Source organism: Balearica regulorum, chromosome 2, assembly GCF_011004875.1.
Source record: "Balearica regulorum gibbericeps isolate bBalReg1 chromosome 2, bBalReg1.pri, whole genome shotgun sequence".
Lineage (NCBI taxonomy): Eukaryota > Metazoa > Chordata > Aves > Gruiformes > Gruidae > Balearica > Balearica regulorum.
In genome coordinates this window covers 25,839,863-25,866,706 of record NC_046185.1, presented here as the reverse complement: position 1 = coordinate 25,866,706, position 26,844 = coordinate 25,839,863, and the positions used below count along the sequence as shown (strand labels likewise).

Here is a 26,844-nt window from a genome sequence, read left to right as displayed (position 1 = left end):
CATTGCAGAAGCTGTGTTTGAAAGGTGTCTCGGAAGGGTTTGGTGCTGAAGCCACAGAAACTCTGCTTTTTTATAGTCTTCTTGAGAGGGCAAGAAAACCAAAGGAATGATCATTTTTCTTTTGCTACAACTATTTCCGTGATGAAAACAAGCAGCACTCGTGTCACCAACAGAACGGAGCAGCCAAAGCATCAAGGACTGGCACAATCAGTACCCATGAGGCTAAACTTGCTTCAAAACCACACGGGTTTGGGCACAGATGTGGGTCTCATTTCTGCGGTGCATGAAGGGGGCTGCTGCCAAACTGGGGGCACCCATGGAAGCAAGGGAGCAAATCCCAGGACATGCAAATAGCCTGGAAGTGCGGGGATGTTTGCTCAGGTGTCTCGTGCTCAACTTGCTGCTCTGAAAGACATATTGATGAGCATCCCCGGCCAGAAGCGGGGCCTGATCCAGCCCAGCAGGAGGTTTCCCCAGTTCCGTGGCACCTCATCCGGGGCTGGTTTCGGTCTGGCAGGCGGGCAGCGCCTACCGGAGAAAGGCACTTCAGGCCTCACAGTGCCAGCTGCTGCTTTACACCCACCTGCCTGGTTAATGCCATGTGGGAGGAGAGGGTGTATTTCAGCAGTCTGATGTTTCAGAACAGAGCTTAGGTTTCAATTATATTTAAAAAAAAAAAAAAAAAAAGCAATGGAAAGTGTTATACAGACAAGGGTATTACCTGCTGCTCCCAGTGTTTGGCAGTGCCGTGGCATTCCTGGCAGAGGCACACGTGGGGTTTAAAGGTCCAGGCTCTGGCTTTTATTTTCTCTTAGTGGGATACTCACCTCACATTTTTGATCATCCCATTTTTGCTTGTAGCGGGGATGGGATCTCCATGCAGCACAGAATGTGAAAGTCATGAACAAAAAGCCATAGCTGCTTAGGAGTTTTGGCTTTTCGCATTCCTGAAGTACCTGAGCCTTCCTTCTTCACACTGAACATTCTCAGTGGGAATCAGAAATAACTTAAACTTGTATATTATTCATCCAGTGTGTTCCTAAACTTGCCGTTTCCAAAGTTGCTGCAGTGTCAACATCTAAGTAAGCAGTGGTGGGCAGATCATCTTATGGGCCATGCACCCCACTGTGTCCTAGAGGGACTTTCCGCTCCAAGTGCCCCATTGCTTGTTGTCAGGTTTAGTGAGGACCCCTCTGTGCAGGCCATGTGGCTATAAGACTCATGGAGAAGTCACCGTTTGGAGACAACCATTGAGCCAATGACTGAGAACAGGAGAGGTGCACACAAGAGACAAGAGGAAGAGCATCACTTTTGTGGCCCCAGGGAGAAGAGGACAAGGAGGGCACTTAGCTGACACAGATTATAGGAAGCAAAAATGCATCCTCCCTACTGTTTTTTCAAGGAAAAGAAATGTTTTCCTTGGAATGTTTGGCAGGATGGAAAGAGCTTGTGCATTGCCCTTCTGCAGCTCCACAAACAACAACTGGAGGTAGCTCAGACCTCCCAATGGCTGGACGTGGGAGGGAAGCACCTCTGGATTTGTGCAATGCCCTGGTAAATCATAACCCTACATGTGTTGGGGTAATGCTCGTTGGTCACAGTGTGTCTCCAGCTGCTGGAGTGAGGGAAGGGAGCTCCGAGGGGGACTTTGGAAATTGGTGCCTAATTTTCCTTAGTTTCCCTTCCTGTACCTGTTCTTTCAGGGAGCTGGAGGAGAGCAGCTACGCTATCAGTTGCTAACACCCCTTCCCAGTTTTCTCATAGCCACTGAAATAGAAATATCCATCTAATGCAGGAGGAAACAGCGCGCGGTATACAAACACATCCTCATGGCTACTCTTCACCCTCCAGAGTGAAGGCAGGATAGTCCTCCAGGTCTTACTGTTGATGCCCTCTATTGTGGTAGTTCAAAAATGAGAGGAAGGGTAGTAAGATGGTCAAAGCCCAACCCTATAAATGCAGAGCCCTGCTCATGACAAGAGAAGGCACATGCTGGCCAAGGGCTGGGAGACCTTAGCATGGCGTGGAGCTACCATGCAGCAGCCTGCCTTCACCCAAGGGATCACCGCTTCAGCGTTTCACCCGCTCCTCCTGAGCTGCCACCATGGACATGGAGCAGCTCCTCTTCTGGCCAGTGCTCCTGGCCTGGTGGTCATCTCTGAGAGCATTTATGTCACCTTTTGCTGTGCTGTGTCCATCACCGTCCCTTGTGGTTTCCTTTGCACAAATATCTGCCCCCATCCCTCCATGTTTCTCTAGAAAGGCAGATCGATCCTGCACTTCCCATGCACATTTCAGCTCTTCTCTGCTATGTGCTACCTCCTCAAGCTTCTTCATCGGTTATATTCAGTCTCCTGTCTACTACTTGGCTGCTAGTCATGCTCTGTGCTCCTCAAAGTCACCTTTCCCCGTTGCAGCATCTCTTGTTTCCTTCCGCCAAGTGCCTGCGGGTGAAATGGGGGTAGCAGTGACGGCACAGCCGCTGATAGATTATTTCTGTGTCAAACCAGCAGTCTCTCACCTGTCTTAATGCCCATCTGCTCTGATGGCAAGAGAAAAGATTGTGAGTTTTAGGCACTTTCACTGACCAGAGGAAACATCTGCAGGTTGATATTTGCCATTGTAGAGGTGATCCTCTTGCCTTGTAAATGCACAATGCTTTAAATTAATTTTAAAGAACTGCAGGAATAGGTAAGCTCCTTGCTCCAGACCATCTCTTTTATGAGATATCTAAACACCGGTTTGGTAAAAGGACATGTACAAACGCAAACATCTCAAAGTTTCTCTTTCTTGATAGATTTTTCCCTCTATTTTTCCCATATCCCCTAGCTACACTTAAGCACATCAATTGATTCAGCTGTAAGTGATGTGTCTAGGAGCAATAGTTGTTAAATATGTAGTTAAACACCAATAATGTACAAGCAGGTAAGGACAATGAAAGTCTACTTGATTATTTATGCTACTTTCTTACCTCTGCAAAAACAGTTCCTAAAAAACTCTGTCAAATTGAAGAAGTGGTGAGTGTATGGTAAGTGAACAGACAGTGGACAGAAAATATCTGTAATGTATCTCTATTTCTGAAGGACTGTTGTGGTTTAGTCCAGCCAGCAACTTATCACCACACAGTACTTAGCACCGTGGTGGGATGGGGGAGAGAATTGGAAAGATAAAAGTGAGAAAACTCGTGGGTTGAGATAAAGACAGTTTAATAAAATAAAAATAAATAAAAATTGTAATGAAAAGGAAAACAGCAAAAAGAGTAAGAAATAAACCCCAAGAAAAACAAGTGATGCAAATGAAAAACAATTGCTCACCATCCACCAAACGATGCCTTGAGCAGTGATCCCCCACCTGGCCATCTCCCCCCGTTTGTATATTCAGCATGACATCATGTGGTATGGAATATTCCTTTGGCTAGTTTGAGTTCAGCTTTTGTGCCCCCTCCCAGCTTCTTGTGCGTCTTCAGCCTTCTCACTGGCAGGGCATGAGAAGCTGAAAAGTCCCTGACTTAGTGTAAGCACTACTTAGCAACAACTAAAACATCAGTGTGTTATCAACATTATTCTCATCCTAAACCTGAAACACAGCACTATACCAGCTACTAGGAAGAAAATTAACTCTATCCCAGCTGAAACCAGGACAAAGTTAAACACTTTTAAGGAGAACAGCTCTGTCGGGAATGGTTCTGCCAGTCTGGGATCCAATCAGAGGTGTGATGTGATTTCTATAATTTGAAAATGTGGTTTAAAGAATGAAAAGGCATGAAACCCCAGTAAGCCTTTCTCCTTCCCGCCATGTGTCCCTACCCCAGAATTTGCCTTAGAGGGGATCTGAAGTTTATGCTTTCATACAGTAATAATTCTATAAGATAATCAGTGCATTTCAGCACGGACACAGACTAAACCTCTCAGTCTCAATGTTTTGTATTTTAGCTGTAGGAAGTACTGAACAAGAAATCACGCACGCAACATCTCCCCCAAAGAGCCAGCTCGGTTCAACTTGCCACCTGCCGGCAAGGCTGAGGGTTCCCTGTGACACCAAACGGCAGCTGTGCGGGGACATCTCTGCAGCTCGGTGTGGGAGCACGTCTAATGGCAGGGGACAGTGGGAAGGGCAGTGCCACATAGTGCCTTCTGTACGCTGGGCGTTGGTCACCCAAGAGCAAGGACCAGGTTTGCAGCTGGCCAGTGATGCTCTGGAATTCAGAGCAGACCTGAGCAGCACGGGGCTTAGCAGAGGTGAGGCAGTGAGTGGCTGTGATTTTTTATTTTCAAACCACCCAGCATGGGGAAAATAAACGATGAGGTGGGATCCCACTTTGCAGCTATTCGGTCTCCACCGAGTCCCCTGCTGCAGCAGCTCTGCTCTGTGCTGCAGTGCGCCTGGCCAGAGGGCTCCTGAGGCATCATCGTCCGAGGCAGCGGTGGGTTTCATCCCCAGGCTTTAGCTACATGTACATTTAACTAACTAAAGAGGCGTGAGGTTTTTTGTTCTTTTAAAATTTGTTGTTCACCCAGATACTCTCCAGTGCTTATCCCAGAGGAATTCAAACCTGTTGCCAAATTGCTTTTCTCAGTTATTTTTTGTGACCTGTCTGAAGGTGGAGGAAGCACACACTAAAAACCACTGGAGCAAGCAATGGTGGAGGCAGGTATGAAAGACACCTGGTTAAAATGCAAGCGGGAGTACGTGCACAGCAGTTTGCAAAAGCTTCAATTAATTTAATTGTTTCCGTTGAATTAATGAAATTCTACATTTAGATAAGCTCCTGAGGTATGACTCTTAAACTAGTTTTCTTAGGAGAGTATCAAAGTCTGGATGACTTCTTATTTCTGCCTTCCCAACTCTAGACAGAGCTGAAAGGGATGATGCAAAATCACCCCAGCTGGTGTGATGTAACCAGCACCCTCTAACCCAAACGAAGGGACCGTCACTTGTTCCCCAGCACACGTTAAACCGGTCCTAGCGGGAAGCTGTCCTAGAGCCAGCTTGCCTTGCCTAGTTATAGGATGTTTTAGTGCTCAGACACATGATCAGTTTAGGGGAACACATCAGCCAAATGTCTTCACGTTGCCTTTAATTAGTGGCAGAGGAAGATTTTTTCAGTGTGCAATGACATGTAAACACCATTTGACTCGGCCCTTATTCTGTTGCAATTCTGGGAGGTGGTTTTGAGAGCAGAAGCCCCCCAGAAGCCAGCAGTGGTGATGGTTGAGGGGATATGTGTGTGCCGGCCCTGCTCATCCCAGCAAGAAGTTATAAACATGAAAGTCACCGCAACAAAACCGTGGAGCTTGTGCTAATGTCAGCAGCAGAGGAAACCTGGCAGATCGGGGGCTGCTGGTGCAGTGAGGAACCAGAGTGAGCCAACGCTTGGGACCCTCAAAATCCTCATCTAGTGGGCAACACCATTCACTGTAGTTTTTTCTATATATTGAAAATGTGCTTTAAAAATACGCTTACACAGGGACCAGTCTTCCCTTTACTGAAGGCTAACATGACCCCGGTGGGCAGCCTTTGCAGTGAGCCTATCTAGCATGTTATTACGGAGATGACGGGGTTAGCTTTGTGCTGATGACAGCAGCGTTGTTTGCCAGACACAAGGCAGTTCTGCAAGGGCACAGTTTGTTATGGGCCCTGCGCAGGCAGTAGGATCTTAAAATCCATTTTCAAGCTGCAAAGCACATGAAGAGGTTTGTTCCTTGGAGATATTCCTCAAACTAAAGCAAAGCTGGTGGGTTTAACTCAAACAAATGGCATTTGTGTACGTGCTATTGGCTAAATTCAGATTTTAGCTCCCCATGGAAAATCTGGAATAATCCCGTTGAAGGGCTCGGGATTTAAAGCGATGTCTCCCGTCGGTGTGTGCCCTTGCCTCTGCTCTCATGGGAAGGAATGCCTCCAGCGGGACAGACTGGCTGTGGCGGGCATCGCCCTGGTTTACAGGGCCTGACCCCAGATGTAGATCAGGCTCTATGTGACTTTGGCGCACACCACGTTTTTTTCCATGGCGCGGCAGCGACTGCCGCATGCTGTATTTTGAGCAGCGAGTTGAGAGGATTACTGACAACAAGCAGCATTGCGTGGAGAGTGTTCCCCCGCTGTGATGCACAGAGATTTAAGTATGTAACTCCTGACACAGCTGCATAATAGACACAATAAACTGCTTTTGCATCGGTCCCGATTGCTTTGTCCGGCTGCAGTCCCTGGAAAGCACGGCTCGGCTCTGTGGAAAGCCACCGCAGCCCACAGGGTAAGCAGGGCCAGACCAGAGCCGTGCCCTCCACGCGCTGGGTGCAGATGTGGTGGGGTGGGGATGCTGAACCCCTCCGTGAACTCCCTCCTCCCCAGCCGCGGCAGCCCTGAGAGCCGATCTGGGAGAAGAAATCCCTTGCAAGAAAACTGCTGCGCTCCCCAGTGAAAGTTTCCGTATTTAAATGACGGCCTTGCAGTTTCTCTAATGCTTACCAAGGCTTCAGCCATGACCAGGAGTGTCACTTGATCCCTGTCCAGCCACTTTCATCCCTGTCCACCCCTTTCATCCTTTAATTCAGGTTAATGCTCCAAAGAAATACTGTACTTATCCCCATTACACAACTACACATCAGGCCGTCCTGCCGGGCGGCGTTTCAGCGCCCGCGTAACTTATTTTAGCATCAACTCCTCTCAGAGGTATTAAGTTGCTGATGCTGTTTGCATCATGTTGATTTATGAATCAGATGAAGATAATTTCTCAATGCTATAAGATGTAAAAATCTCTGTGTCAGGACCACATTTTTATTTACACTGATTTAAGGCTGTGGCTGTAGCTTATTCTAATTCTCACTTTCTTTTTCTTTTTTTGCTTTCCTCACTAAGAGGTGTGATCTTTAATTACTTTTTTTTTTAAATGGCTATTAATTTATGGACAGATTTTAAAAGGTAAGTAGTGCAGGTGACTACTCATTGTCTGAACTCCCTAAACTTTTGTAAAAGTGCAGCCTGCCTTCTCCCTCTCCTCTTTCCCCACTCTCCGGCTGCCGGTGTCTGCCTTCCCCAGGCTCATTGCACTCGTGGCTTGACAGGCTCCTTCTTCTTACAAGGTAGAGCCCCAAATCCCTGCTACCTGTGTGGGATTCAGGGGAGGCAGAGGTGTGGGAGGATCACTGCTGGCTTTCATCTCCCAGACAGCATCCTCCATCTCCTTCCCCTTTCAAACCCATTGCTACTCTTTTTGCAGCAACCTCCAAGGAGCTCCTGCTGGGAGACACTTTCTTTGAATTTAAGGTGCATGAAGAAAAAAACGAAGCCCGGTAGTTGGCAGGATGGGTTGGTGCTGTACACCAAGGCTTCCTAGAGTATAATTAGCAGAGCGAGGGGAGCTCCTTGGGTGTGCTTTTCCAGTAAGCGGGCTCCTCAGTGCTCACCCACGCCTACCCGGATGGCAGGAACTCACGTGAGGACGTTTGTACACAAGTATGTTCACGGTCTATAATTTACATACTGGTGCTGAACCAGAATATATTGGAGTGAAAAGATTTTCCTGCAAACATCTTTGCATTTCAGGAAGACTTTGCCTTCGTATCTTGAAAAACACAACAGCTGCTGCTGCCCGTGCTCTCAGACCTTTCTTTCAATCTGCAAACCCTTACATTTTTTTTCCCCCAGCAGTACAGACTCCAGCACAGCAAATTTAAGGCTGCTGACAACAGACTTGCTTTTCTTAGTCACCCTTCTTGGGCCTCTCAGATGTGGCCTGTGACCTCCTGGGGCACAAAGCTACGTTAGGGCCCGCAGCAAGAGCAGCAAGCTCTTTCTCCACCAAGTTTAGAAGACTGGTTGTCAAACACAACAGTTGAATTGGTTAGACTCATTGAGAAACTAAATTTACTTCCTCAAAGTTTGCATTGCAAGCGTGCCCTGAGCTTTTCTCAGGCTGTTCAGACCAAGATAAGATTTTTTTTCTGAAGGATGAATAAGCATAGTCTCAAGTCTGTAAAGAGAACAACAGCCGACAGGAAAGAAAAAAAAGTGTGGGAAGCAATGCTTTATTTTTAAATGGTTGAAGTGTGAATGTGCTCAGTTAAGGGGAGACTGTCAAAAATACAGAGAGGGATTCAGTGCCTAAATACCACTGGTGTTAGCTTATTGAAATTCTCCTGTGTTCTCCCACCTACTTTTGCTCTTGGCTAAAATCAGGCAGCGGGGAGAGAGGGGTGTTCCTCCTGCCCCTCCTGGCACCCTCTGCACAGCCGGCATGGAAACTCCTGGTCTCTCTTTCTTTGACGTGTGCTATATCCAGCTCCCCTGCAGACTGGAGGGAGATTTCTGGTGGCAACCAGCGTTCAGCCTAAGCTTCCAGTCCTGTCTCAGGGCAGAAGGCACTACCCGCTCCTCGGAGATGCCTTCCAGGCCTGTGTTTATGTCATTCATTTGAACATGGCTGTAGAAAGACAGGAAAATATTTCATTTCAGACAAGTTAATGACCTCCCATTTTCAGCCCTTAGTCCTTTAAATAGCAGAACAGGAAATATGAGTAACTTGCAACATCTGACAGAAAAGGAAAGTAGCTGCTTCCTTCTTTTATGGCCTGTTACCCTATCTAACAATGACGTGAGAATGTGTTGGGACAAACCTGATGAGGTGCTCTCTGCCATGAGGTGCCTATTAGGCTGTTTGTTTTTCCCCTCTTTAAAGGTGTCATTTGCCTTATGATGGATCCTGAAAATACCCAAGGTAACCACATGCCCAGCGCTGGCCGAGAACCCCAAGTAGTGAAGTGTTATTGCAAGGTCTGAGAAACCATTTGACATCTGGAAATTATCCACTTTACAAACATATTCTTTATAAAGAAGTAATGCTCTCCAGGTTTTAGGAGGGATTTCCAATATACCACAGGGGAAAAAAAATCTTTTGCAAAAACAGAGTGATTAAGGATTTTAGCTTACACTAGCAACCCTGGCGTGAAGCACCTGGCTGGGTACTCCGGGTGCTAAGACTGCTGACGGCTGTGTCACCGTATCTTCCTGCGCTCAGGAGATTGGTGATGTGCGGTACCCACCTCCAGCTAGCAGAACAGACAGACCCCCAATATCTTCTTGGCTTAACTTGTTTTAACAATTCAAATCCAGAATATTCTCTGTGCAATTACCCGGGGCAGATATATTTTATTGCTGTTCAGGACATGTGTAGACTCTTTTATATCACTCTCCTTTTTCACAGTTTAATTGTTTCCAGCCTTTCTTACTGGAATTGAACTAAATATATATCTAGCATGGAAAAAAAAAATTGAAAAAAGGTGTTTCAGACATATGTGGGAAGATGCAACTAAAAGCCTGCTTTAAAGTGTTTCCAGGTCTCAATCTTAGCTTGAATAAAGTTTTGAGAAAACCTGAAATAATTTTGCAGTATACTTTGGGGAAGATGGGGGAAATAAGAGTCATCATTCACAGGAAAATCAATGCAGAGGATGCTACAATTTTGTGTTAACTCTTCATTTCAGCCACTGAGGAGCACATATTTATTGAATGGTGCTTTGCTGCGCTGCAGGATCAGAGCAGATGGGTTTCCCAAGATACACACAGGAATCAAAAGTAACCTGGGCATCATATGTTAATGAGCAACCAATTACACTGCAAAGAATGTTTCAAAGCCACTTATCTTCCACTTGTAAACAAGACGCCTCACTGATTTGAAGCACATAAAACAATGCTGCAACAGCTTTTTTCTCTAAGGTGTTGGAACCAGAGCTGTGCCAGCTCTGATATAAAACCTATAATCTAAAAATTAAACCAGATATTGCAGTGCCTATTAGGGTTCAGGAAAGGCTTCTATTTCTTTAGGGCTAGTAAGACTAATAATAACAACTCTTACTGCGATAAAGCTTCTATTTTTAAAAGACACACACCCTCCTACTTCAGCATGTAGATCAATCTCTTCCTGCAAGTGACGGTAACCAAGACTGAATGAGACTGTAAGCATTATTTTGGATAACTGGCCCCAGGATATAATCTCTTCCTAAACGCATCTGCATGCACAAGATTGTACCCTGATGACATCGATGTGAATGGTCTTCCCAGGAAGGGCCAGGCAGCTATCACAGTCTGCTGGAGCAATTTGTACAAGTTTTCTTACCAGCATCCTGAGCAGCCCGCTGTACCTAGATAAGGAGTTTGATGCTAAATTCAACCTTCCTGTCTCTGGTAGCTGTTTCCCCCCTTCCTGTGAATGCTGTTTACATCAGGGCGGTCAGGACACGGGCTTCCGAGCACAGCCAGATCGCTGAGTATTCCAAAGCTTCTTTGAGTTAGCTGGAAGATGTATGCTTACTGTATGTAATTACTATCACATATATGGCATTGGCATTGTCTTAGAGTAAGGCCATATTACTTCCCTTTAAAGAGACTGAAAAATTCTATGGATACTTTATAAATATCCTACCACCTTTCAAGAGCTAGTTAACATTTTTTTTCCTTCTGTAGACAACCACATTTTCAAATAGCTGTATTTAAGGTACTCGGAGCTAGAATATTATGCATTTGTTTGACCAGTATGAAAATGTCTTCCTCCTCTCTGCCTCCCAGTGTTTCAGTATAAGCTCTGAGGCTGTAAGGGTTTCAGTTTCGCAAAACTCACATGAAAAACTTCAAGATCATTTGCTTATATTAGAATAACAGTTATAAACCACTGGATAAGAGGATTTTAGCAGCCCTGAGTATCTTAGCTGTTATATCTAAATATAATATCTGACTATCTTAGTTCTTGTATCTAAAACCTATCACCAGGAAACAGGTTTCAAAATACTACAGGAAACCCTTCTCACAGATTTTAGAGGGAAAACCCCCAAACCCAAACAAACCATACTCAGTTCATGTGTTCCACAGCATTCTCGTGTGGAAGCAAGCAGGTACACTCTGGGATGAAGTCCCTCCTGCACTTTGCTTCCCTGTGCAGCTCAGGTTCCCGGGATGGAAGTGACTGAAGGGCAGCAGATGGTGGGGGGGGTGGATTCACCCCCTGTCTTCTGGGCTAGTCCCTGGAATTGCAGATCCCAAAAAGACTCCTAGAAACGACACCTCCCATGTGAAGTTTTGTCCTTGCTTTTGGCAAATTGTGGGCATTTGAACTTTTCCCTGTAACATGCTATTTTTGTTTCTTTCACTTAGGTGTGTCTCCTTTAGTTTAGATGCAAACAAAAAACAATGGCTTATTTCTTGCCTGAAAAAATGTTTTCCTAAAACTTTTCTATATGCGACCTCTCACATGGTGCAACTCAGCCTTGCTTGGTCCTACTTTCTCTACTTTTTGTTTAACTATTTCTCCTATTGGAAGGAAGGAAGTAAAAAAAAAAAGAAGTGTTACAGAGATCACTCACCTATAGTGTAACTCAGCTAAATTTAGATGATACTCCCTATTCTACGAGTAAAATAAGCAAACTCTACTTCCATGGTTTAGCTACGTTTGTGCTTCTAGTTAAAAGCACCTCATCACTTCTGCAGAAATAGACACACTTCACCGGTTATCGGAGGTGACATTTACTTCCATCCACTATAAATCTGCTTTGTACATTCACACTTACTGGATTCCCAAAGAACCAGAAGAGAGTTCTGAGAGTGAGAGTTTACCAAAACCTCAGCCATGGCTCATGGCCGATGAACTGCAGGATGCAGGTCTTCGGACGATACTCACTGCCATTTCTCAGACTGCTCTGCGGCATCTCTGGTCTATGTTGCTTTCCTACATAGGCAGAAACAATTTTTTGGTATTTCTAAATCTTGGCCTTTTACTATTTCCCTTTTAAAATCTGCCATCTTTTCACATCTTGCGTGATGTGCTATATAAATTTCTTCTGGTATATTAAACGATCCTAATGTACACAACCTCTACTTGCCAAAATTACGTAACATTTTCAGGGAAAATTAATTTGGGCAGGGTGAAAGGTAAATCCTGAGGCAATTTATTTTTTCACTTATGTTATTAGAGGATAAACATACATACATATACATACATATACATACATACACACACAGAGACGCAGTTTTTTTATGCTTCTTTAGCTGATAGCTAAAAAAGTTAATCTGCTTCAGTATTGGTCAAGGACCACTTGAGGACAATTTGGATGAAGTCACACAAAAATCAAGTGGTTGCCACAGATCTGGCTCCCCCACTTATAATCACACTAGTGGGAGACACATGCAAGAAGCTTCAGTCGGTTGAATGTAAACCTTCATTATTCCAGAAAAAAAAAAAAAAAAAAAAAAGAGCGTGTATTCGTGAAGCAGAAGCCTGAGTTGTAACACTCAGCGGTGCTGCTCTGCCCTCTGCAGACTACGTTGTATAGTCACGTTTTACCCCCAAATTACATGCTTTTAGAGCACATCTAACACGACAGAATGAAAGTTGTCAATGTGAATTAAACACACATGGGCACTATTGTCTAACGGTGCACTGTGACACTGCAAGTTGTAAGTCAGGAGTACTCCTGAGGCAGTGGGTGTTTTCTGTGCTCTCACTGAGTCCACACTGCCCACTAAGTCCGGGAAGTAATTATTGCCTGAATAGCACCAACATCTGGAGTCCAAATTCAGAATGGAGTATAGGAAATATTTATGTCTGTTACTCTAATGTATGCCACACAGCATTTCTTCATCACAGAGAAACAAGATTTGTTCCAACTCCCATATGAAGAGCAACTTCTTCCTGGTACTAAGAACGGTTTTCAACAACAAGATCCAGGGCACAGCAAATACTGTGATTCCTTGATTATCCCCCCCTTTTCAGTGACCTGTATGATGCTAGTGATAATCTGCCTTGACTGATACACAAAGGTACCAGCATCCCACTCAGCAAGAAATTTATCTGTATGTCACCTTCCACAGCAGCTGGGTCTACTTTTTATCCTAGGTAAACATCCAAGAAATGTGGTAAATGCATCCACCTTTATGAACTCTCTGTAACTTAATGTGCTCTCCTCATGTTATCAGGTAAGGAATGTTAAAGCTTGTTTAATTCTCAGGTATTTGCTGCATCCCCGTTGAGGTGAGAAAACACACCAGTACTTGTTTCTTATGAGCTGCACAATGTTTTTGTACTAAGGGCATTTTATAACCCTTCTGACAGAGAAAACATGGTCCTACATCATTTTTACAAGGCTTCTCTTGCATAGGAACAACAAAATAGAATTTACATAACACACAATTCAGATTTGTTTCAACTTTTCAGTTTATTGAAGAGTCAACATTTGAAAAGCACTTTCCTGGAAGCACACATGCCAAATGCCAGGCAGCACATGGGCCCTCGCAAACAAGCAGCACCTGACACTGCTTTACTCCATCCCCCACAGGTTGGCCTGCCATTATCGGGTGTCACACAACAGACAAAACTGGTCAGGTCCTGTGCAAAAAGAGCCAGGCAGGAAGAAAAAATTTGCCTATGCAGCTCCCAACACAGTCCCTCTCCTGTTGTGTGACTACCACGTGTGCTGGTTACATGACCCAAAGACTCCCATGTCAGGAAACAAGAGAAGTGAGCAGTCTTGCAACAAGTGGGATCTTGCAGAGCCTAGCATTTGCAGAATACCTCCAGAACAAAGCTGAAATGGGTGCTCAGAAAAAAAATATAAATCTTTATTCAACTTTATACAGCACATAGCTTGCAATATATAATGCTATTATGCTTCTGTAAGTTAAATATTATAGCAGGGCAAGATCCTTAATAATTCCTCTTCTGAGCTACATTCAGCATCTGGGTTGGACACCCTCTGCAGGCAAAACAAGGGAGCTACAGTCAGAACAGCACATTAAAATTTGATAAAGAAAAGCTATAAAAATGTACTATGTACCTCTGAATTGGATTCCTATCTAGAAGTACTGCAGGAACACAGATTTAGAAAAGCTGGTATGACATTAAATCACTGACTACAGTTCTAAGTGAATGCTTTGGCGTGGATTCTCATTTTGTCACCCTTCATTGCTTTTCTTCTGTTGAGGGATCTGCTGCAGACTAATGCCGCAGGCTAGAAAATTTCCAGGCATATCACCTAAGCAAAATGACAGTCTCAAGTTTTCACCTTGCCCATTTCACAAACAGACATGGTATTATTACTTCCAAAGCAAAACACTGGAGGAAAACAATGGTCACATTTATACTTGGCAAAACTGCTCTCCAGTACTTCCATTTGTGAGTGGCATTCTTAAACAAAATTCTTTACATAATCCCTGCTATCTCAGATAATTGACACGGAAGTATCACTTAGGGGCTGGGCTACATCTTGAAAATCTTGTTCCATATCTTCATCAAATGAACATTCAAGCTCTAATTTTACCTTTATTTACAATCTTTTCATTTGAGAACTTTGGAGTGGTTTGTAACATGTAACTGAAGAAAACAAAGGAGAGGAAGTCAAACAGTTCATACCACTTCTCTTTCCAACAAAACAGTTATAGTTAATGACATAGTAACTATTCTCAGATCTAGAAATATGCTAAATTCTGTAATGAAAACCAATACAAGAAGCACTATTTCTGCACCTGTTTAAAACTTCACTGGGACAAAGAGCTGTCATATCCCACCATTCTGATCAAGGCCAGAAACAAGTAACTACACTTGAATCAACATGATGATTTCAGGGGAATGCTCACGCTTCCACATAAATTTACCAATGAAGATTATCTTCTAACATTTTCAGTGCTTGGAGTACAGTCTTAGTGGCATTAGTGATACAATCACCTGACAATAATCTCTACCCAGAAAAAGAACTCTATTTCTACAACTCTCCAGGCTAACAGAAGACTGAGGGATGAGGCGACCTCGCAGAAATGCTGACTAATGTTGTCAACAGATATTATAGAATCCTAGAATGGTTTGGGTTGGAAGGGACCTCAAAGATCATCTAGTTCCAACCCCCCTGCCATGGACAGGGACACCCTCCACCAGACCAGGTTGCCCAAAGCCCCATCCAACCTGGCCTTGAACACTTCCAGGGAGGGCGCATCCACAAGCTCTCTGGGCAACCTGTGCCAGTGCCTCACAGTGAAGAATTTCTTCCTTATATCTAATCTAAATCTCCCCTCCTTCAGTTTAAAACCATTCCCCCTTGTCCTATCACTCCATGCCCTCGTAAACAGTCCCTCTCCAGCTTTCCTGTAGGCCCCCTTTAGGTACTGGAAGGCTGCTCTAAGGTCTCCCCAGAGCCTTCTCTTCTCCAGGCTGAACAATCCCAACTGTCTCAGCCTGTCTTCATAGGAGAGGTGCTCCAGCCCTCTGATCATCTTCGTGACCCTCCTCTGGACTCGCTCCAACACCTCCATGTCCTTCTTGTGTTGGGCACCCCAGAGCTGGATGCAGTACTCCAGGTGGGGTCTCACAAGAGTGGAATAGAGGGGCAGAATCACCTCCCTCGACCTGCTGGTCATGCTGGTTTTGATGCAGTTTGGGACATGGTTGGCTTTCTGGGCTGCAAGTGCACATTGCCGGCTCATGTTGAGCTTCTCATCCACCAACACCCCAAGTCCTTCTCCTCAGGGATGCTCTCAATTCATTCTTCACCCAGCTTGTAGTTGTGCTTGGGATTGCCCCGACCCATGTTCAGGACCTTGCACTTGGCCTTGTTAAGCTTCATGCGGTTCGCACGGGCCCACCTCTCCAGCCTGTCAAGGTCCCTCTGGATGACATCCCTTCCCTCCAGCGTGTCGACCACAGCACACAGCTTAGTGGTGTTGGCAAACTTGCTGAGGGTGCACTCAATCCCACTGTCCATGTTGCCAACAAAGATGTTAAACAGTGCCGGTCCCAGTAGCAACCCCTGAGGAACACCGCTCATCACTGTTCTCCCGTGGGACATCAAGCCATTGACCGCAACTCTCTGAGTGCGACCATCCAGCCAATTCCTTATCCACCGAGTAGTCCATCCATCGAATCCATGTCTCTCCAATTTAGAGACAAGGATGTCGTGCGGGACAGTGTCAAATGCACAAGTCCAGGTAGATGCCGTCAGTTGCTCTTCCCTTATCCACCAACGCTGTAACCCCATCACAGAAGGCCCCTAAATTTGTCAGGCATGATTTGCCCTTAGTGAAGTTGTGTTGGCTGTCACCAATCACCTCCTTACTTTCCATGTGCCTGAGCATAGTTTCCAGGAGGATCTGCTCCCTGATCTTGCCAGGCACAGAGGTGAGACTGACTGGTCTGTAAGTCCCCAGGTCTTCCTTTTTTCCCTTTTTAAAAATGGGGGGTTATGTTTCCCCTTTTTCAGCCAGTGGGAACTTCACCGGACTGCCACGACTTCTCAAATATGATGGGTAGTGGCTTAGCAACTTCATCCACCACTTCCTTCAGGACTCGTGGATGCATCTCATCAGGTCCCACAGACTTGTGCACCCTGAGGTTCCTTAGATGGTTTGAAACCTGATCTTCTCCTATGATGGGCTGTTCTTCATTCTCCCAGTCCTTGCCTTTGCCTTCTGCAACTTGGGTGGTGTGGCTACAGCCCTTGTCAGTGAAGACTGAGGCAAAAAAGTTGTTGAGTACCTCAGCCTCCTCCATATCCTGGGTAACTAGATCTCCCATTTCCTTCCAGAGAGGGTCCACATTTCCCCTAGTCTTCCTTTTATCACTGACATACCTATAGAAGCTTTTCTTGTTGTCCTTGACATCCCTGGCCAGATTTAATTCTATCAGGGATTTAGCTTTGCTAACCTGATCCCTGGCTGCTCAGACAATTTCTCTGTATTCCTCCCAGAGGTGTTAATCGTTTTTACTTCCCCTACACTCTTAGTCCTCTTGTCTCAATTCCTTCCTACCCTTTTCAAGTGTTGCAGGCGGTCTTCTTGTCATAAAAATAACTAGAATGGATGTTTTGAATTTTTGTTTCTGCATGACTGCTGCCCACACTTAGTAGTGCAAACTGTTCTAGAGAGGGTGACTATTTCTGTTTTTTTGTTTAAAACAGGGTACAGGAGACACGCTCCTTTTCCAAGTCACATATGACTTGGTTTCACCAACTGAGAAGGGTGTTAGGATTTTCCCTGCTTCCTGCTCACAAGTGGCAAGCCCAACTTGTTCCCTACATTGTGGCACAAATTCCAGTGCAAATCCAGGCCAAAAGAGCATCCTGTGGGTCTACTTGGTCATCAGTTTCAAATGATTATCTCTTCACAAAGGACAGAAAGGCAAGCAGACCTCTTCCAGCAGCTGATTGAGCATTAATAAATTTCTCTGGCTCCCTCTGGCTCCTGAACCTGCAGTTTTAGACACCAGCAGTTGAAACTACAGCCTGAAATACCAGTTGTATTGAAAACAATAGATGACTCTAAATATGTCTATACCATTACGCCAGGTAGTACCTCTCCAAAGCCAATTCACCTCTGAACCTTCTAGGAAGGCCACACGTGGCACTGGAACACACAGTCTAGAGCCCCGAAGCACTGCATACATAAGCACTGCCAAGCCTCCCAGGCACACTGCTGGTCCTCTGTAGGTTCTAAAAACACACTCACAGAGGGGGAAGGTGAGCAGGATGCAGAGTACCTTATGCCTCTGGCCACTACTATGATCGGCTCTTTCAGAGGGGTACAAAGTGACAGATCAAAGAGATGACTTCTGTAAGAAAGACCATGCAATTGTTTTGGAAAAGCTCAGAAAAAGAACAGACTGACAGTGTACAGAGTAGGGCCATGAGTAAAACTTCACAAAAAAAGAAATGGCTCTGTATAGACTTGCACAAAGTAAGTAATTTTGAACTTATCTGTACAGTATCACATACTGCATAGCAAAAATACTGACAGACTTCTCATTTTGAGACACTTTTCAATGTAGCAATTGCCAGGATTGGTAATCCTTTCCTTCCTCTCTGCCCGCCCAAACCCCAAATCCATCTCCTGTGTTATTCATACATAATGAAAAGAAAGAGGTCATAAACCTTAATGACATTAAGTGTAATCAAGACAATTCACCAAGTAACATGATACTGGAAGTAGTTTTACGATGTTACTGGGGGAAAAGAGGGTGATGAAACAGGACAGTTAGTTACACTTTCTGAATATGTAGTAAAAATACTGAAGTAAAGCTGAAGTGAAAGCCAAGTGAAACTGAAAAAAATCCGAATTTGAATGTCAGTGGGGATATATATTTTCTCACTCTTAAAAGTCTGAGCCTTTTTCCCCTTGAAAATATTGATAGAAGAGTCATAAATTCTTCAGAATCTCTTCAAAATTTCACAATATTTAATAATTGCACAATAACTTGTTCACCTCTTGCAGTGAAGGCTGAGGGGAAGTCCAAGAAATTCACTGTGGTAGAAGTCTTTAGTCAGCAGAAAGTGCTTTGAAGAAAGCAGTAGGAACTGGAAGGAAATTTCCAGCACCTGCAGTTTTTGGCTACTGGTGGGTAAAAGAAAGTAACGTTTTGGGGTATGCTGAAACATTTGAGGTGAGAGCTGATCTCACAGTAATTTTTTAAGAGATCTACAACCACTTGCTCATTAACAGCTATGAACAAAGCAGAACAGCAGTATTAATTTCCGTGCAGAAACTGATACACTCGTGTGTCATGGCTGCATCCCAACCCATCATTTTGAGTCCAAGATTTTGCAGAAAGAAGGCTCTCTGCTACATATGAGGAACAGTTTCAAGGTGCTTTGCCCCATGCCTAAATCTGTCGATTTTCTCTTCCTGTCTTTAACACTACTGAGTATGAGCTTTAACCTCATTTAGCTTCCAGAAAGCCTCCAAATTCATTGTTTCTTCTAATAATTCAACTCCTCATATTGTTTGCAAGACAGTTAAATTAAAAAAAAGTTTTCAGGTCAAAGTCTGGGTGTTGTAATCTATTTCTAGATATAAGTATTCAGGTTTGCATCTGTTTTCAGAAAACTGCATGGGAAACAAATTGAGTTTATGACGTGTTTCCACACAGGTAGGTACCACACACAAGAGGACTTCATTCTGCATGTTTACCACAAACCCACCGAAGCTGCTGGTCTGTTTGGAGGTCAGTTAACTCATCAATGGATCTCCAGCTGCACTGACAAGCATACGCTCGTGCTCCTTTCTTCTTTATCATCTTCGCTCTTAGTTTACTGATCTCAGGCATATTATTCCTGTCAATCAAGTGAATACAGTTTAGGATCATGCTTTTTTTTTTTTTTTAAAGAGAAAAGATTCATGAGTCCATTTAAATTTAAAAGCTTTTAAGAACATTTCTGAGTACCACTGTCATGAATGAATTTAGGCTTATGTTTACATTCTGTTTTGAACACAATCCTTTCCTGAGAGCTGTCTCGGTGCGTAGTTGCCGTATTCTCAGATCAACTGGAGACTAATGTTTTTTATAAGCAATGTTCTCTGTCAGGTTTAGAGACTGTGCCAGCCTCGGGAGAGAAAGACTCGGGAAGAAAACCAGATAAAGTTAATGCTCATCTTAAGAAATTAGCTAAAAATGTATTTATCTTATCAAACTTGCTGTGAAAATCCCTATACAGAATGGGTACAATGACAGAGTTAAACTTCTCATCAGGAACTGTTACTCAGGATGGTAAAGTGACTGAAATGAAATGGCCATAAGAGGGAAGAATGTACATCAAACCACAAATAATTCCTGTGCAAGCATCAACCACAACAAATGAAAAATCAGCATGGCTATTACAAAAACAAGTTGTTTCAAAAAACGAGTGAAAATTTACCATTTTAACTACCCCTGCTCTTATGACCTCCTCCCAGCCATCAATTACCGGCCACTGAATTGCTCAAAAACAACATCAACAAGCCCAGCTAAATAAAGAAAACTGAAAACAAACATCAAAGGACAAATTTTTAAGAAAAGAGGTCAGACATCTATTCATGGAAGGCAAATATTTAATTTTCAAGTTTGCTTTTTAAAATTCAGGTTAGCCAAAATAATTAGCTAAATATCTTGCTAAAGATTACAGATTTTAATCAATGTTACAACTATCTGATATTAATGCCTTTCATGGTTTGGGTTTTTTTTTTTAATTTTATAAATTTCAAGACCTCAGAAGCAGAAATCTCAGAAGCAGAATAATTTAGACTTTGAGTAAATAAAAGGATCATATTTTTATTTAACCTTTCCAGCTACTGAACTCATCTCAGGAGACTAGTCCAGCACTGTATTTTTAAAGCTGCTTTAAAATTCTCCTTGCTTGCATCCAAAGAGAAATACAGATTTCAAAACTGGAAAGAAAATACAGGAAAAACCTAACATGTAATACAAGAAAAATAATGGAAAAGGAGATGATGTATCCATTACTGTTCTACTCCAGCTCTCACACCCTCTGGTGGCCAAGCACACACTCTGAACACATCCACTACCTCCATCAGTTAACGGGCACATACAAAGACTTTACTAAAATAAGAGGAATCCAAATTTGATGTCTGTATCAGAAGCATGCTTACTACACTACCCTTCACTAAGTCTTGGCATTATATATACTTTTAGAAAAACTGGAAATAAGAACTCCTAAATTTAAGTCCTCAAAAAAATTTATATAATAAAGTCAAAGACATCACCATGTAACAAGAAAACAAAAGTGCCACCCCCCCATTTAATTAAACCTCGCTTCAAAAATAAGTCTGTTAAGAAATCAAACTATTTGATTTTCACTGAAAATGACAGCATAGTACTTGATACTGGAAAAAAGAAAATCTGACTTGAAACAGTTACAGTCTGTATGACTGAAAGTATGGTGAGAAGTACATGCTGAACAGTCTGCATTCATTTTGTAGGCATCCTGCAATGGCACACCAGAGGCCAACCCATTACATGGATTATCTGCTTAATTCAGCAGTAAAGTTGCTTTTTGATCCATGAAGCTTGAATTCTTTCTAAAAACAGAGAGGGAGAGTGATGGGGAGAAGAAATGGAAAGGCATGAAAACAGATTATGGGAGATGTTGCACCCCTCTCCCTGCAGACTTTCCCACCTGATCACCAAACAGGTTGCACACATGCTCCTTTTTAGGTAATAGGAGTGCTCAGGACTTTTCATCTTTCCCGTTCCTATCAAGCCCCAAAGCATAGTAACACAATACTAATACCAAACCCACCTCAGACATACCTGAAAAAAAGGTAATCACAGGATTGATCCCAGATGTAGTCATTGAAAAGTGACACACGGAAGTCGCAACCAGTACAACGTAGTTGATCACATGTTCTGCTCAAAAAAGAACAGAAAACTCCAAGATCTTATTACAATCAGAGAAGCTACACGGATCATAACTGTTTTAGAGTACAGCACTCAGAAATACTGAAGCAAGGTTACACTGTAATCTTAATTTTTTTACATCTCTGGTACATTCATTACGGTATGTGTTTTAAATATATGATTGTGTATTTTTACAGGTTCTTAATCTCACTGAGCACATAAAATAAACTGATACCCTCTCGATCTATTCTCTTTGGTCCTCCTCACTGGTATGGCATCACCTGACCAGCATCCAAATATGCATCAAGTGCTTAATCACACACTACAAAAAAATCCCACATGGAAATGCAATAATCTTCTGCAGGATGTTGGGAGTACCTCTCCTACTAAGTTCAGCTGCAGTTGCAAAGCACTCTGGCTGTTTTCAGTTCAGGCTTGGGGGTGATTTAAAGCAGCCCACTGATTTAAGTGACATACTCAGCATCACGTAGAAAGCGAAGAGAGGCAGGGAAAAAACTAACATTCTACAGCAGTAATTTCCTTAACTACACGTTATTGATTTTTGGACTCTTGTGTCTCATTTGCACACATCTTTCAACTCTTCAAATGAATAAAAGATCTAGTGGTCAACAACAGAGGACTGGAAGGGATGGGCCGACTTCAACTGCACTTACAGGCAGCCACATGTTTAGATGAATATAAGGCCGTCCTGTTCAGTTCAAACGCAAAATTCTGTACCACTGCAGAAACACAGTTGTGAATAAAGTAATGATAAAACAAGTAGAACTCTTTTTTTTTGCATGTTTCCTACCTTTTTGAAATATTTGTTCCTATGCCATATGGTGAAGAGCTTCCACCCAGGTACACTGGACAGCATCTATACGGATTTCATTTAAAAATATTAAATTATAGCAAAATATTTTGGAGAAAGTAGCACAATGCTTCTAGTTTAAGAGCGTGGTATTTCTAAAATAATATTTATTAAATATAAGCAAAGCTTCCAAATGCTTCCAAACTATAGAATTTGAAAATTTCCATTACCAAGGTGTTCAAATAAAAACTCTAGGACAACCACTTTCTACACCAAATATATATGGGACTATATATTGCAGCATTTGATAAATGTATAAGTCCATAAGGCAAAAGAAGGTGTTGTCCAATAACTTAATTAATAAATTTATAATAAAGAATTTTGACCACATGAAAGCACATTAGTAATTCTTCAAAATTATCTGTTTATCTTTGCTTTTCTTTAACAAGAATGCTTCTCTAAATACTCAGTTTCTTACTTAGTTAATGACAACACAGATTAAACAGTAGCAATATTATTAGACTGACAACAAGCTATAATCAAGCTATGTTCAACTAGCCAAAACATTTTTCACTTACCTTTTCCTATGAGCCTGTACAACAGCACTATTACTTTCAGGTGTGAGACTTACAGAGTTGGACTTCAATTTCTATTTAAAAAAAAAATCAATGAATAAAAGGCAGCATTACAGCAAGGTAACAATATTCTGTTTTACTTAATAGGCAAGAGCCAGAAAATCTTAGTCACAGCAGAAGGGGACTAAGAATTTGGGAATTTTCTTGCTCAGGTTTCTGTGAGGCTCTTTGAGACAAAAGCTGCTGAATTAACAGTTAAATGAGGAACAAGACTTCTCTTCCTGTACTGAATTCCCAGCTCTGCCTGAAGGAATTCAACACCACATGATCCCTTTGACTTTACAATCAAGACTTAGTATTTCATGCCCTCTTTTTAATAATTATGCTTTTAAAACCAGTTTTAGTTTAGGAACCTTTTCCCTTAGTGTTTTTGAGGTTTTGTTTTACTGAAAACACAAGGACTTGTATTATTCAAAAAGATAAAGTGTCTTTGGAAAGTTTGTTATTTGCTGTACATAAAATGGGTTATTTGAATTCTAGAGTACTAGAATTCTAGATCCTAAATGGGAACTCCTAGGGATACAAAATGATAAAATTATACAAATTTGCTGACATAATTCTCTCTCACTCAGACATACATATACAAATGTTTTTTGTTGGTTCAAATTTAGCCACTCTGTAAGAAACCAAAGACAAACAAAGCAAACCCAACGTCACTCATGAAAATAAGAGAATCTGCACAGGGGGTTATGAAATATAAATAACACAATTTTCTACTGATGATACCTAAAAGAATACCTATTTTCAATGTCTTCTATCACTCTGACTGTCTTGACAATGTAAATTCGTGGCTTTGTCTCCATCTCCTGCTGTCCAATGACAGTCGTCATTTGCAGATGATACGAAACAGGGAGCAGCGGCTGCTATGCCAGATGACTGCGCTGCCATTCAGAAGGACTTCAACAGACTGCAGAAATGGGCTGAGAGGAATCTCCTGAAGTTAAACTGAGGCAAAATGCAAACTCCTGCCCCTGGGGAGGAATATCCCTCATGCACCAGAACACACTGAAGACTGACCAGCTGGAAAGCAGCTTTGCAGAGAAGGCCATGGGAAATTTGGTTGATGATAAGTTGACCATGAGCCAGCAGTATGCCTGCTGAATCATTCACAGAATCATTTCGGTTGGAAGGGACCTCTTGAGATCATCTAGGCCACCCCCCCTGCTCAAAGCATGGTCAGCTTCAGCAGCTTGCCCAGGACTGTGCCCAGCTGGGTTTTGAAAATCTCCACAGACACTCTACAACGTCTCTGGGAAGCCTGTCCCAGTGTTTGACCACCCTCACAGTAAAAAAGTATTTTCTTGTGTACAGATGGAATTTCATGTTTCAGTTTGTGCCCACTGCCTCTTGTCCTGTCACTAGGCACTACAGAAGACAGTCTGGCCCCTTTACTCCTCCCATCAGGTGTTTCACACTTTGGTAAGATCCCCCTCTGAGCCTTCTCTTCTCCAGACTGAACAGACCCAGCTCTCTCAGCCTTTCCTCATATGAAAGATACTCCAGTCTTTTAATTATCTCCATGGCCCTTTGCTAGAGTCTCTCCAGTAGCTCCATCTCTCTCTTGTACTGGGGAGCCCAGAAGTGGACACAATACTCCAGATATGGCCTCACAGAAATGTCTGGAGTGCTGTGCCCAGTACAAAAGAGACATGGACATAATGGTGACTAAGAACTTAGCCCATCTGACATACAGGTAGAGGCTAAGAGAGCTGGAATTGTTTAGTCTGGAGAAGACAAATGTCAGGTGAATCTTATCAATGTATAAAAATATATTATGGGGAAGAGTAAAGAAGACATAGCCAGAGTCTTCTCAGTGGGGCCCACTGACAAGAGGAGAGGCAAGGGGCACAAATTGAAAAACAAGAAATTCCAGTTAAACATATGAAAAAACTTCTTGTGAGGGTAGCCAAACACTGGAATAGGTTACTTAAAGAGGCTGTAGAGTCTCCATCCTTGGATGTGCATGGATATTCAAAAGCCATCTGTACATAGTCCTGAGCAACCAGCTCTAGGTAGCCCTGCTTGAGCAGGTGGTTGGACCAGATGACTTCCAGAGGTTGCTCTTCCAACCTCAACCATTCCGTGATTCTATGATATTTGACACTATGCTCTATCTTGAACTAGCATTTCCTTCAATTGCCTGATACTGTCTGGGCAAGACCATCTCTTTATATCTCTCCTGTTCCTCACTATAAGATTGTCGCATGTTCCTTTCTGTTTTATATTCCAAGTTTATCCTACAGCTTGTTTTAGTTCATTTTTTTGCTTTAAGACAGTTTTAGTTTATGATGCTTTTCTTCCCATCACAGAGCCTCATCCATTCTGCATTTCTCAAGACTCCTACTCACCAGAGGTGTTTTGGCAAAGCCGCTGTCATTACAGATTTCATCAATAATGTCATTTATATCTTCTTCACTGCTGCTAGCACTCATTAACAGTTTAGCTGATCTAAAAAACAAACAAATCAGCCTTCATTTTGTAGCATGACCAGAGCAGTTGTAAGAAGTGTAAGTTAAAATATAAAATTAGTTACAGCCTTTTTCCTGTAATATTTCTGCAATATCTAAGGTAGGCCACCCAAATCATGACTGGACAGATGCAAACTGCAGGATGACGCCTTTCAGTCCCTGTTGAACTGTCCTATCACAGTTCTTATTTTTTGCTTGCTTCTTACCCATGCTGCACTTACAGAGCAACAAATTGGGCAGCCCTATTTTTCACATTAATCTTTGGCAGCAGGAATATAAAAAGGTCAGAGGGAATTCTCTCCTCATGCTATATAACTGCAGGGGTTCAGATGGAATTCCTGCCAAACTATATGCATTTAGAGAGATCACCTGCACTTTGCTTTCACTCAAGTGAGGAGTCTTGTCACTCAAGTCTGCTATTTGTTAGCTTTTTGCCAAAGAAAGGGAGGCCTGTAGTACTGCTGCATCAACCAGTCAAGAACTACTCCTAAGAAAGAAGAAAACTGTATGATTTTTTTAAACATTGTAATTAGCTCAACTAAATTGAAGTGCTCATCTAACCATTATGCAAACAACGGGGAAGTCCAGTAATGTGGCCAAAGGTAGTGGGCTTGTTGTTCTTGCATTAATCCTTTAGCTCTTCAAGATCCTTGCCTGGAACTCTGAAATGCCTGTGGGGTAAGCACTCAGCAGCCCACCTATGGAGACATCTGGCCAAGCCCCTCTGGTCTACAGACTTTCCAGAGTATGAGACACCAGTGAGGGCCAGGATGGAAACCTGAGGGCAGGCGAAGATACCTGTGAGGGTGGGATGGAAAACTGAGGGCAGGCGAAGATATCTGTGAGGGTGGGATGGAAAACTGAGGGCAGGCTGCTTGGCAGTACTGTCAGCAGTGACCCTGTCATGACTGAAATTGTTGGTAGTCAGAACCACCATTTTGAAAATTGTGAAATTTGAAGTGGATACATGTAAGTGTAGAGTGTAAGTTATGCACTTACTGTAGAAGATATGGTTAACAGACAAAGTATGAACAGAATACATAAATGACTTAAGTGTCAACAGAATAAAATGTTTGATAATATTATTGCTAAAGTTCTTCTTGCTCTAAATCACAAGATTTATAGATATTTTCTATATATCACGAGGTCAGTTATAGAGCTAAGTAACCACTGATCCCAACTCACAAGGAAATTAGTGCAGCTTTTAACGCCATATTTAATCCGAGGTTGGGATACTCCCAAGAGACAAAGACTATCTGAGGTAACTCAGCTCGCTGGCACACGACTTGAGTGTTTCAAAATAAGGACGATAGGAATATTCGTTGACCGCCGCCCATTTCAGTTCCGGAACCTCAGTATTTTCGGTTCCTGAGGAGTCTCGCCGGACGCCGACCCCCTACCGCGCCACAGGGCGCGCTGCGCGCCACTCCAGCGGCCGCCCGCTCGGCCGGGAGATGCGTGAGGGCGACGGGACCGCCGCAGGACCGCTCACCTGCCCGCCGCCGCCGCCGCCTCCTCCTCGCTGTCGCCGTGCCGGTGGCCGCCCGCCACCCCCGGCCCCGGCAGGCGGTAAAGCCGCTTCTCCACTTCATCCAGTAACCGGTCCAAGTCGTCCGCCATCTTGCCGCCGCCAGCTGTTGCCAAGGCGGCCCTGCACCGCCCGGCGCCGGCAGGGGCGGAGTCTCCGCGCTGGCGGGGTGTAGGGGGTGCCTGGGGGGGCGCCTGTGGAGTTCAGCCGTGGCCGGGTCTCCGGTCCACCTCGCCTGCCGCCCTACCAGCCCAGGAGACGGGAGT

At 43.4% G+C, this 26,844-nt stretch overlaps 1 protein-coding gene across 3 annotated transcripts; it reads right to left on the bottom strand.

Annotated features, from left to right (window-relative positions):
• Positions 1 to 8,056: 8,056 nt before the first annotated feature.
• CFAP418 (cilia and flagella associated protein 418) lies at positions 8,057 to 26,792 on the bottom strand. 3 transcript variants are annotated; one of them, XM_075743671.1, is made up of 7 exons: positions 26,543 to 26,792; positions 24,931 to 25,030; positions 22,526 to 22,596; positions 21,948 to 22,013; positions 21,050 to 21,145; positions 18,945 to 19,076; positions 8,057 to 8,422 (listed from the first exon to the last, which is right to left on the bottom strand). In XM_075743671.1, exons 1-7 carry the CDS (start codon positions 26,668 to 26,670, stop codon positions 8,272 to 8,274), a joined length of 744 nt encoding a protein of 247 aa, XP_075599786.1. In that variant the 5' UTR covers positions 26,671 to 26,792; the 3' UTR covers positions 8,057 to 8,271. The 3 variants fall into 3 exon arrangements, with proteins under 3 accessions (XP_075599786.1, XP_075599787.1, XP_075599788.1); XM_075743672.1 differs by lacking the exon at positions 8,057 to 8,422 and having other exon boundaries at positions 17,939 to 19,076; positions 26,543 to 26,785; XM_075743673.1 differs by lacking the exons at positions 8,057 to 8,422; positions 18,945 to 19,076 and adding an exon at positions 19,108 to 20,817 and having other exon boundaries at positions 26,543 to 26,788.
• Between the last annotated feature and the right edge of the window lie 52 nt (positions 26,793 to 26,844).